This window comes from Dreissena polymorpha, chromosome 13 (genome assembly GCF_020536995.1).
Source record: "Dreissena polymorpha isolate Duluth1 chromosome 13, UMN_Dpol_1.0, whole genome shotgun sequence".
Lineage (NCBI taxonomy): Eukaryota > Metazoa > Mollusca > Bivalvia > Myida > Dreissenidae > Dreissena > Dreissena polymorpha.
Window position 1 is genome coordinate 8,600,503 of NC_068367.1, and position 12,234 is coordinate 8,612,736.

At 34.2% G+C, this 12,234-nt stretch overlaps 2 protein-coding genes across 3 annotated transcripts in view; both read right to left on the reverse strand.

Moving 5' to 3' along the window:
- Positions 1–5,487, reverse strand: part of LOC127855133 (ATP-binding cassette sub-family B member 6-like) — a 36,405-nt gene extending 30,918 nt beyond the window's left edge. The window contains exons 1-4 of one of the 2 annotated variants that reach the window (XM_052390523.1): positions 5,411–5,487; positions 3,917–4,425; positions 1,567–1,711; positions 535–724 (exon numbers count right to left, since the gene is read on the reverse strand). In XM_052390523.1, coding sequence (XP_052246483.1) covers positions 535–724; positions 1,567–1,711; positions 3,917–4,416 — 835 coding nt within the window. In that variant the 5' untranslated portion in view covers positions 4,417–4,425; positions 5,411–5,487. Of the gene's footprint in view, positions 1–534; positions 725–1,566; positions 1,712–3,916; positions 4,426–4,994; positions 5,111–5,410 lie in introns of those variants that run through there. The other variant, XM_052390522.1, reaches the window with a different exon arrangement.
- The window catches only part of LOC127855142 (uncharacterized), a 368,604-nt gene that overhangs the window by 263,765 nt on the left and 92,605 nt on the right, over positions 1–12,234 (reverse strand). The window lies entirely within an intron of this gene.

Sequence of the window (12,234 nt, forward strand, 5' to 3'; positions counted from 1 at the left end):
AGTAATGAACCTCCATACTAGGTCTGTGTATAAGAAACCAACAAACAAAATTACAGTGCAATACACTTACTAAAGTTATAAACCCAAAACCATTTTATTACCAATGTCAATGACCTTGATCTCACTAGACAGAAATGCAATATAGGTCTCATGCAATTAAATTAAGCTCCCTAAACATTACATTTTAGTGCGACACCTCCAACTTAAGTTTTGAGCATAAGTTATTTTTCTTATTTAAGTAGAAACTTGACCTTTACCTGACAATCCCCAAGTACAATGATGAATCATAACAAAGCCTCCTTGTAAGCAAGCTTGCTGTATACTAAGTTTTGTTGAGATTGGCGAATGCAAACTAAAGCTATTGACCAGAAACCAACTCTTTGCTGCTTTTCTTATTTTAGTTTACCTTGATCATGACAATACTCATCCCAAATAAAATCTCTATGTCTCCATTTCAGCCTGCTATATGCACAGTTTCTATTTATTGTTCCATGTTCAGGGAAGAGCTTTCCAACTCGAAAACTTGATACATACCAATATTCTTGTTATAGATAGGCACCAGCAATGTTAGGCCCCGCCCTGCGGCAAGAAGTACCAGACACGCAACGACGATCCATTGACGCCAGCAGCTTCCTTTCGGCCACACATATGGCATCATCATCTTCAGTTTCACAAACACATTGCTCCATGTTGACTCAGCCTTCTTCCCACCCGTGCTAGCTTTCTGGATGACAAATAAGCTGCGTCATGGGAACATAGGTCTTACAACCAGCGATTTTTTTCCCACTTTATAAAGTACCAGAAAACCGCACTTTCCGAATGAGAAAAAAACTACAAATTTTCCAATTGCTGTCAAAAATTTCAAATAGAAGGTTTCTAAAATAAATATTTATTTTTTAAAATTAAGTGCAACATTTTGTTAGTTTCCCTATGCAGCTCTATGGCTTGAACCTAAGTTAATATAGTATTGACAACTTGACAACAATTAGTTATCATTTTTTAAGTATTTGGGAGCAAAAAATCAAATACACCAATTTCCCTATATGAAGACTTAACAAAGCAAATTTTCCCAATGTCAGGTTTTTTTGCGCACAATTTTCCCAATTGGGCTGGTTCAGGTACTTTTCCCAATTGGGCAAAAAAATTGCTGTATGGCATATGCGGCTATTATTGATCAAGACCAGCCTGTGTGTCCACACAGTCTGGTATGGTCATTAGCTCAACTGTCCACTATAACGTCATGCAAGGTTTCATGGTCTTATCAGCAGACAGGGAAACTTATGGCAACTAAGCAAGACTGAGCGAATGCAAAAGGCTGACCATGGATATCTCTTACAGCATACAGCATATATCCAATTTTTGAAGGAACCAGCTCAAATCCCATAAACTGTGTAACATAGAATAAGCAAAGTTCAGTGATTGTGTTACATTACTACTATTTGGAAAATTAATATATAAGAAATATGAATGCATTTGCAATAAAAAAAACTTCAATATTAATTTTTATGTTGAAAAAGATTGTTTTAAATATGAAAATCTTGATTTTCAATAACACTTTTATGGCACCTTGTCTTTCGTTTCTTCCCTGCTGTCAATCAGTGCCTTGTACCTATTGTTGGGAAGGCCTGGTGCTTTAAACCCCAGAACAAACAGAGCTCCAGTGGACAGGTATCGAATCAGCCACAATGCAAATTCTCCATAATCCTCTGCTCTGAAATTATAAGTATGAAACCCGAGATAAATGAGTGTAAACATTTCTATATCAGTGATTAACACTGCAATGAAGAATGAGTTCCAATGTTGTAGTTCTGTTGTGTAGAAGCTTACCCAAGAGAGTGTTAACCTCTGTTGTCTTAAAGTAGCGCACCCATAATTGGCACCTTTCCAAATATAATCTAATGTATTTTTTTCTTTATCAGCATCATTTCACTGAACTACATGCAAAATTTTAGGTAGGCTTTCCGTGCTTTTTAAAAACAAGATCGGTCAAAGGACAGCGCGCTCGACTATTCGAGTGCTTGACAGTATAAAGAAAGCCATCATGGAGAGGGGGGGGGGGGGGGGGGGGTATAATGTGGGTGTGTGATCATTTAATAGATGATCTTTCAAAAATAAGGAAAAAATATGGGGTGGGGCATGGTGGATCACCCGGATGGTTTGGGTGGAGTGTATTGTGGTATGTCAGGTAAGTGTTGTTTTGTCAAAGTATGAATCAAATGTGATCATAAATAAAGAAGTTATGGCAATTTAAGCAAAATGCTCAATTATCTAAGTCTAAAAGGGGCCATAATTCTGTCAAAATGCTTGATACAGTTGTCTGCTCTTGTTTATAGATTGGGATCATGTTGGTAAAGAAGTATGCAAAATATGAAAGCAATATGTCAAAGGACATAGAAAATGCAAATCTATGTTAAAGTTTGCGTACCACCTCAAATATTTTCTAAGTATAAAAGCGGCAATAATTCTGTCAAAATGCTTGATACAGTTCTCTGCTCTTGCTTATAGATTGGGGTCATGCTGGTCAAGAAGTATGCAAAATATAAAAGCAATATGTCAAATGACATAGGAAATATTTGGGGTGGTACGCAAACTTTAACATTTGCAGGCTAGCTAACGCTATCAAGTTTGATAGCTCCACTATATATATTTCATATATAATAGTCGAGCTAAAAATATACTGATTTTTTCAAAACCACCCCCACGCTCAGCTTTTGTCCCGTTTATTTGCACCCCTTGGGTATATGAAAGTTCCATAATTCATCCAGATTTCCAAATATGGGCATGCAGTTGGTGTGTACAGATACAGTAAAGATATAAAAGCAATATGTCTAAGGATATATGAAATATTTGGGGTAGTACGCAAACTTTAACATAGATTTATCAATAATATGCATATTCTAAGTATAAAAGGGGCAATAATTATGACAAAATGCTTGATAGAGTTGTCTGCTCTTGTTTATAGGTTGGGGTGATGTTGGTAAACAAGTATGCAAAATATAAAAGCATTGTCAAGGGACAATGAAAATAAATGGGGTAGTACGAAAACTTTAACATTTGCTGCATATTCTAAGTGGAAAAGGGGCCATAATTATGACAAAATGCTTGATAGAGTTGTCGGCTCTTGTTTATAGGTTGGGGTCATGTTGGTAAACAAGTATGCAAAATATGACAGCAATATGTGAAGGGAGAAAGAAAATATTTGGGGTAGTATGAAAACTTAAACATTTGCACGCAGACGCTAACGCTAACGCAGACGCCGGGGTGAGTAGGATAGCTCCACTATATATATTTCATATAAAATAGTCGAGCTAAAAATTGCCACATATTTAACAACAAACATAGTTTATATGCTATATTAAATCAAATTACATTAGAAAAGAAATAAAACGCGTCGCAAAAAGTATGCGTTGTCGGGCAGGATTAGAACCTGCGCGGGAAAATCCCAAAAGATTTTAAATCTATCGCCTTAACCACTTGGCCACGGCAACTTTACACAGGCTCTTCAATCTTCAAAGATATTGCGGGAAATCATTATGGGTACGCTACCTTAATACTGGCAGTCATGCATCACAAGGAAAAAGAAATGTTTACTTGCCAAAAACAGAGACAGAGGATGAATTCACAATATTTTATCTTTACTATATTTGACAAATATTGTTGCAATTGAAATGTAAAGTATGTTTTACTACTTTCACTATACTGCTGTTAAGCTGATTGTGGTTTCTTATAAGACTTTTAAGGCTTTAGTTACAGATATGAACTGGACTAAGGTTGGACATTTAATATAAAGGTCTTTACAAAATATTAACAGCAAAATTCTCATTTATTTCTACACTTCAAAAGTTCAGACATACTGATGACTCGATCAATTATCATGAATTATTAACAGTTCAAGGATTTATAACTATATCCTCACCCTTTCAAATACCACCAGTACTGATGACTCCACCAGCTAACGAATGCCAGGTTCTCCCACAGGAAAGAAAGGGTCCAGAAAACCAGAAGTACCAGGCCATGCCTCGAAGACGAGACAGTCGGAAGCAGCTTCTTACGTTCCAGAGCCAAGATCCTCAAACTTGCAGACCACGCAACCAGAAGGCATAAGAAAATCAAGATATCATACCCCACGACGCCACCTCTTATTTTCATCATATCCGTCATTACAATGTGAGATAATGATTCCATAATCCTTATAACTGTTAGAAATATCTGTAAAACTGAGCCCAGGTTGGTGTTGATGTATTTCTCCTCTAGGCTGGTGGCATATTTGCGGTACATGGAACATTGCAGACAGCCGAAGATTACAATTATTAGGAACAGAACTGAGACAATTATAGTGTCAATCAGACATTGGTTGAGTCCACTGTCAATCCACACTTCGGTCAAATCTGTTCCATTTGAACAGTATGGCAGCATTTTGAAAATCTGAAAAAGACATGAAAAATGTATTGATATAGTGAAATAGTATAGTGTGTCTAACATTAGTTTTTAGTGTTGTCATTGGTCAATATCCCTTATATTTTAGATACTGTTAATTCACACACTCTTTAGAGTTATAATGACAAGATAACCTAATAGTCTGATAACACAGGGTTTGTTTTGGCCCGATTTTATAGCCTAAATTCGGCTATGTTCCCAATCCCAAAAAGTATAACTTTTTCCCAAAATGTGTAAAAAAAATCCAGATTTCCCCAAAATAAAATAAAATATTTTTTTTTTTTAGAAAGAAGTGTCTTATGCGTATTTTATCTCAATTTTAATTCAATTACATCTAACAAAGTATTATATGATTTTGTTCTTTTAATTTGAATGATTATAAAGAGTTATATCAAATTAAGTATTTCCCTAATCAGTGGACTTTTTGTGTGAAAAAAAGGCTAATGAATTTATTTTCCCAATTTCATGAAAATGCCAATAAAATTCCCAATTCCATAGCCATGGGCTATCTTCCTAAAAAGTGGGAACAAAAAAACCTGGATAACAAAGCCTTGTACCTTCTGTAATCATAGATCCAAAAACCAAGTCACAACACTAAGCCTCCAGTCCATTCTATATATTCTGGAGTACATGTACTACTTTATGTAATAAATACTGAACCAAAAATACTAGCAAACAAATAGAACGCTAACATTTTGCAATGAATAAAACATGAAGCTGCTTAGTGTGTGGAAGAAATTATAATTGGAGTTCGTCAAGTAACCAACAGCAATAAGTCAATGGTATTGTACAATTAAAACCATTCGTTCAATCAATGTTAATTTCCAGTCCAAGACGACATCTTTTGTTGATCTTGAAACAAGAATAAATGTATTAAAATAAAGAAACGCGACACTTTTAAATGCTTATAAGAATTATAATATATTTATACACTTTAATTCTGATTGTCACTTGAAATAATCACACTACTTACACACAAAACAACGAAAACTGCAGAATTGTAGCTAACGTTTACAACCACATTGCATTTGACATATTGGTTTCGCGCTGTATTCATTGCTTATGCAATGGGGAACCAATGAAGGTTAACACCCAGTAAATCTATATCAGAACCTGAAAAATACGGCGAAGTCAACACGTCTGGATACTATTCAACAAATCAAAAAAATGAATTAAATAAAAGCGCGTTTTGTTTGTATGACTCACTAATTTTGTTATATCTTTGTAAGCTGCCGCAAAAGCAAACATTATTTCCTCAAATACGACATTATTGCTGAATGCACATCCATGAATATACTCTGGCTCTGCTATTAACCAAACGCGGTTATTTTAAGATGTAAACAAAGACGGCAATGTAAAAGCGGTTATAAATAAAATATTTATGAAACAAATACTCAACCAACAGTGTGCCTGGAACCATCCATCATTTAACTGCTGAAACTGAGTATATAAAAACAAAACAAATTGACAACACCTTTCGAACTGCACTCACTATAATGTTTTACATTATAAATTAGAATGAAGACGTATTCATTTTAGTAATTGTTCTTTTGAGCAAACTTGTAACCACAATGTCGCACACCTGTAACCTCAATGTCAATCCGTTTTTTTTGTATCTGACAGCTAATCTTTCTGTCCCTCCTTCTTGCATTCGTGGACTAGTTATCAAAACTACTGTCTGATATTCTATGAAATTTGAAGGAAGCTTCCGAAGATACCGCGTTGCTCAACTTGTCCACGTGACATTTGGAATTGATAATCTTTCTGAAACAACACATAGCGTAATAAATTGACTTGCTCGTCGGGCATAATTCTCAGTAGTTACTGGTCGGATATTCAACAAAACTGTATGGAAAACGTTGTACAGCTTCATTAATCTGGAAATTCGCATGTATTACCAGGCCGTTATGCATACATGATTTCGATTAAAGAAATTCCTAAATCTTTATATATTCCACAATAGTCAACCAGCTTAAATGAGTTATTTCTTAGCAAATACTAACTGTAGTTCAACGATCAATATGCATGTATTTGTAATTATTTGTTAAGTTAACGACTTTACAGATTTTCTTTACTTTCAGATGAATTTTAAAGAACATAACCGCTTGAAGTGCATGAGGTCAATGAAAAAGAATAAACAGGGTTTCCTGCTGCTGCTGATATGCATTTATTATCATTGCTTCCACTGTAGTACGGTTTAAAAATGGCGAGCACATTTTTTGTGTATAAATAGATTAGTTCTATTATTTTTTTATTATTACACTAAAAATAATTACGGCACGTAATCAAAATAGGATGAAATCAAATTATAATATTTAGCTATTATCGAGTATAACAGATAACAAAATAAATACATGTTACGGTCTAAGCGTTAAACACAAATGCTAAATAAGCAATACGCCTACATTTTAAGAAAAAGGGTTACTCGTACACAAAACATAATATACTTTCAACCAGGTCAATTATCTACGTCATACAAACGTTAATCTATTGCAACACTCAGTGCTAAATTAAGAACATCAGAATATCTTGCAACGTTCTAGAACATTCTATCTACCAGATAGGTTGGTCAGGATCTGAGGTAGTCATAATGAATCGGATAGAGAGTCGCCGATCGAATAACATAGCTAAATAAGAAAAGTCGTGTTTAAATCTAAGAAACAAAAGTCTCGATCTCAACCCATATACCTTTGTACAGTATTCAAGTATTCAAGAATCGGTCATATCAACATGGTCAGAGTTATATCGTTACAAACATACTACAAAGCCCGTGCACCTTTGTCTTACTTTTTGTTCACATATTCCTGCATTGAGATTAAAACGTTTCATTTTAGAATCACGCTTACTTGATATTTCAAATTAAATTAATCCATAGTAATTCAAATGTATTTGACCTAGGAATTCTGTATGCACTTACAATAAATAACTTTGAAATTCAACCACTTAGACCACTCGGCCATCCGTGCTCATACAATGAGGGATATATTTATATAAGCAATCCTCGTAGTTTCGCAAAATATAACGACACCAATAGAACTCTCCTAATTATTCAATCGTTTCGCGTTGCAACGCTTTATAATTATCAGGTTTTTAAATCGTCAACAGATGCATATAATGGATATTTAAGAGCATGGTAAGTGTTCAGATTTACTGTTTCCTCACAAATATCATAACTAAAGCGAAAATTTGCGATTCTGAAACAACTTTTTTTAATTTTGTAAATTTACCAAAACGTGAAAAGGCCCATTTAAATAACAGATGTATAATTTTGGTAAATTATTAAAAGACCTAAAGGCTCAACATGTTTCTATGAACGGGCAGTAAAACGGAAATGGTGAGGCGATATCAGAACAGAACAGAAAGTTTATTCGTATAACTTGAACATTTACAGTTCATCGTTACATATACAAAACTGACAATATATAAGCAATAAGCACATGCATAGTAATGCGAAAGTGACCAAACTAGTACATAAAAGGTGTTAAAAATGCACTAACGCCATCGAATTACTCAACGTTTGCATTCAATGTATCAGTTCTCATTTTAAAAGCCTTTTTACAATATATCGCGAGTTTATTTAGGACTTTGGTTTTTATTATTTGTTAACAAAAGAATAAATTTATGCATGCTGGTCGGTTATAATAGAATTTGTCAATAAATATTTTTCTTATATCTGTATAAAGAGGATATAAAATTACAAAATGGTATTCGTCTTCAATATCATTTGAGTTACATATATTACATTTGCGTTTGTTTTTAGGAATATTTGTATGTCTCCCAGATTCAATTTTTAACATGTGGGACGAAAGTCTTAATCTTGATATGTATTTTATTAAATTAAAGTTTTGGATTATGTAAAGGTAATCAGATAGTTCAAATCGATGTTTCAATTCTTTGTCTAAAGTTAATGAACGTTTAACGTTTAAATCATTTAGCCACAAACCTATGTACATATCAATTAGTCTATTTTTAAACATAGGAATACATACATTAGCATTTACTGATTCTGGGTACTTCCAAACATCTACAAAACCAGCTTTTTGAAGTAAGTCTCGTACTTTGGTAATCCAATTGTTACATCGTATTATATTTTCAGCACCATTTCTCATATAACATATTGTACTATATAATATTATATACAATTAGTTTGTTCACCAGTATACACTTTTATGAAATATTTTATAATTCGTACATAGCGATTAATATATAATGGGTATCGCCCTAGTTCGCCGTACACAGCTGAATTAGCGGTACTCATTTTGACACCCAGTATTCGTTTCAAAAATCTTCTGTGAACTCTTTCAATATCATCAGCATTTACAAACCCCCAAACCTCACACGCATAACACAGTATTGAAGTAACATAAGAATCGAACAAATTTAACATTATTTTAACAAGAACATGCATGTCTTTGGTGATTGCAAAAAGCGACCCCGTAGCCTTTGAATGAGCCTTTATAGGATAAAGCTTGAGTAGTTTGTATAAATGATCCACCACTTGAAAGTACAATGCCGAGTTAGTTAAATGATTGAACCATTTTTATGTGCTCTTTGTTATAAAAAATAAGCTCATTCTGTGAATTAGTTTCTCCCTTTTTATATATGACCACTTTTGTTTTTTCTGCATTGACTTTCAACCTACATCGTTCACAATATTCGTATAGATTATCTAAAGATTTTTGCAATCCTTTTGGTGTTTCTGAAAAAATTACAGCATCATCTGCAAACAATAACAAATAAATAGTCCAACGTTATCATGATTTCATTGTTATTACTCAAAAAGAGTCCGATGTTGTTAGCGAAAAGAGAAAATAGTATAGGTGAGATTGTCTCCCCTTGCAATAATCCAGCTTCGCAATCAAAGAAATCCGACAACGTCCCCATGTGTCTTACACATAATTTCACTTCATCATACATAGACCGAATAATTTTTAACAATCTACCGTTTATTCCGCTCTTAATAAGCTTGTACGATAGTCTGTTTCGATATATTGAATCATAACATTTCATTAGGTCGATATAGCAACAGCATAGTTTCTTTTTACTACGGAGTTGTTTATCTATAAAAGCCTTTAGTAGGAAAATAGCATCCACAGTGCTATAATTGGTTTTGAATCCAAACTGAGCGTCTGTGAGCGTATCATTTACAATAGCCCACTTTTTAAGCCGTTCATTTATTTCGACTGTGAACAGTTTAGCGAAACAGCTCACTAACGGTATGCCTCGATAGTTGTTAGGGTCGAATGAATCTCCTTTTTTGAAAATAGGTATAATTACTTCCTTTGACTAAGATTTGGGAAATGACTCTTTTTCAAGAATATAATAAAATAATATTTCCAGTGGTGTATCAAGCAAATCCTTTTATCGACAACCATAAATTACCCATAACTTATTCGCAACACAAAGCTGATATCGACAACCATAAGTTACCCATAAGTTATTCGCAACACAAAGCTGATATCGACACGTATACTCGTATACAATTTTCGCAACATTTTTGACTAAGTGTCGTTAAAACAATGCTGCACAGAACTATCTGTATTAACCAACGATTTGCATCATTTACGCAATACTACACACAGAGAATTGTAAAGCTGTTCTGCACACGATAATTTAACAATTATTTAGGGCAAGATAGAATGAAAGTTAGGAATTTAACCACATGCAAACATTACATTTATTCATCCCAATCTACATGTGGGAAAGTTTTGCAAAATTGTATTGGCTGTTGTGAAAGTCGATAAATAGCAAACTTGGGATAGACAGCTACGCAAAATCGAAGATTCATCGAGACGAAAACAATAAACACTAAGAAAGATGGAAAAAATTAAGCAGCATGGCGTTCATCAAACGCGACTTCTCAATTTGTAATGAACACTTAGCGGAGAACCGGGAATTTCTTCCGTGTCATATATTAACTTCGATTTTGGTAGTGTTGACTTTTTAAGTCACCGTGCATTTTGTCGAAAAAAGCAACAGTTCAGTGTGCACAGACAGAATTGTGTCAAGTAAACACATTTTAATTTCATTACTGATGTACGTCCAGCTGTGCCTGTCAGAGAGATATATCGTAAATTAATCAGTCAAGTTGGCAAATTATAATCGTCAAGTTATAGTGTGCTGACTTTATCCAGTAAAACGCTGTCAAAGACTTAGAGCATAATTTATGAACCCTGATAATGACACAGTGTTCCGTTGAAGCTATTAATGGTTTCGGATTGTCAATCTTTGGATTACAAGTATCATGACACAATTGAATTGCACAAGTTCATCATGCATGTACGTAAAATATTTATCGCGACATCGCTGCGGTATCTCCTCTCCGCTCATCGTGTTCTGCGTTTTCGACTTCGTATAACCAAATGTTGAAATACGAGAACACGATGCGCGATGGCGTAATATAAACTTCTCAAGATCTTTGCAAAGGCAACACGTACCGGTCGTTCTCGGGAAACAGACTCGAGGATGTCTCTATAAGCCCAAGGCTAACGATGCAATTGAGCTAAAAACAGTTTTACTTAAGATTACGATTTATCATTATCGTATTGCATGCTGTTTTCGCGTTGTCTACCTTTAAAATAATACGAAGGTCGCAAGTCCGAAAGCTCGATCCGAGATTAAGAGATTACGATGCGAGATCACGAGATAAATATCGCCTTAAATCGTGCATTGTATGCTCGTACTTATCGAATAAGGATATTAAAAAAAACGATGACAATCATCAACTACCCCATTACTTTTGTTATAAAAAAGAATTGTCATTTATTTGCAAAATATGTTCACGGACAGACCAAGTGTGAATAAAATACGCCATTCAGTCGTGTAATTTATTTTTTATAGCGTTCACATGTATCAGGTAATTGTTGCCGAGCAACTTATTGGAAACTAAATCAGTTTGTATCAACATTTATTACGGATTAAATAATTACAAAATAGTATGTGCTAATATAAAATGAGGAACGTGTAAAATTATTCATAAACATACATTTATATAACAATTTTAAACAATGATGAGGCATGATTTAATCATTCAAACGCTTGCCCTTTTTATAAATCGTACCAGGAAGTACTTTTGTGGAATGTCCCGATGAACCTAAATTATCTTACATAGTTTTAAGAGTGTAAAATGCCGTGGTATCATTGCCTCGAAGACCGTTGGTTCCTCTTCCGAATTAGATTAGTCAGTATCATTGCCTCAAACACCGTTGGATTGTCTTCCGAACTAGATTTGCCCTTCATTTTGATACGCTGGCTCTTCTGCGAACGAACCAGGATTTAAAGCCTCTATAACGCTCAAAATCAACAAAAATTTCGTAAAAGTATTTCGTAAAGTAAAGTTAAAAAATTATAAATCAGTGTTCCTTATGGAAATCGCCGAAATTTCAACGCCAGATGTGGTCAGGTAAAATACATGTCTGTAGATACGAAATGCTCGTTTTTATTATTGTTTTGCATATTTAATTCCATTTTTATTTCCCGCAACGATAACTTTTCATACGACACATGAACACTAACACGGTACCATTTTAGTGTTCGTGTGTCGTATGAACATATATATGCGCGGGAAATTAAAATGGAATTAACTGTGTCACAAATAAACAAAAACGAGCATTTTATATCTACAAAAATCTATGTAATCATACCACATCTTATGTTGAAATTGTAGCTTTTGCTATAAGGCACACTGTTTGTTTAGGTGTTAACTTTTTTTCACAAAGTGCTTTACGAAATTTTCGTTGATGTTGAGCGTTATAGAGGCTTTAAACATGTTTTATCAAAATTGATTGTATACCATGT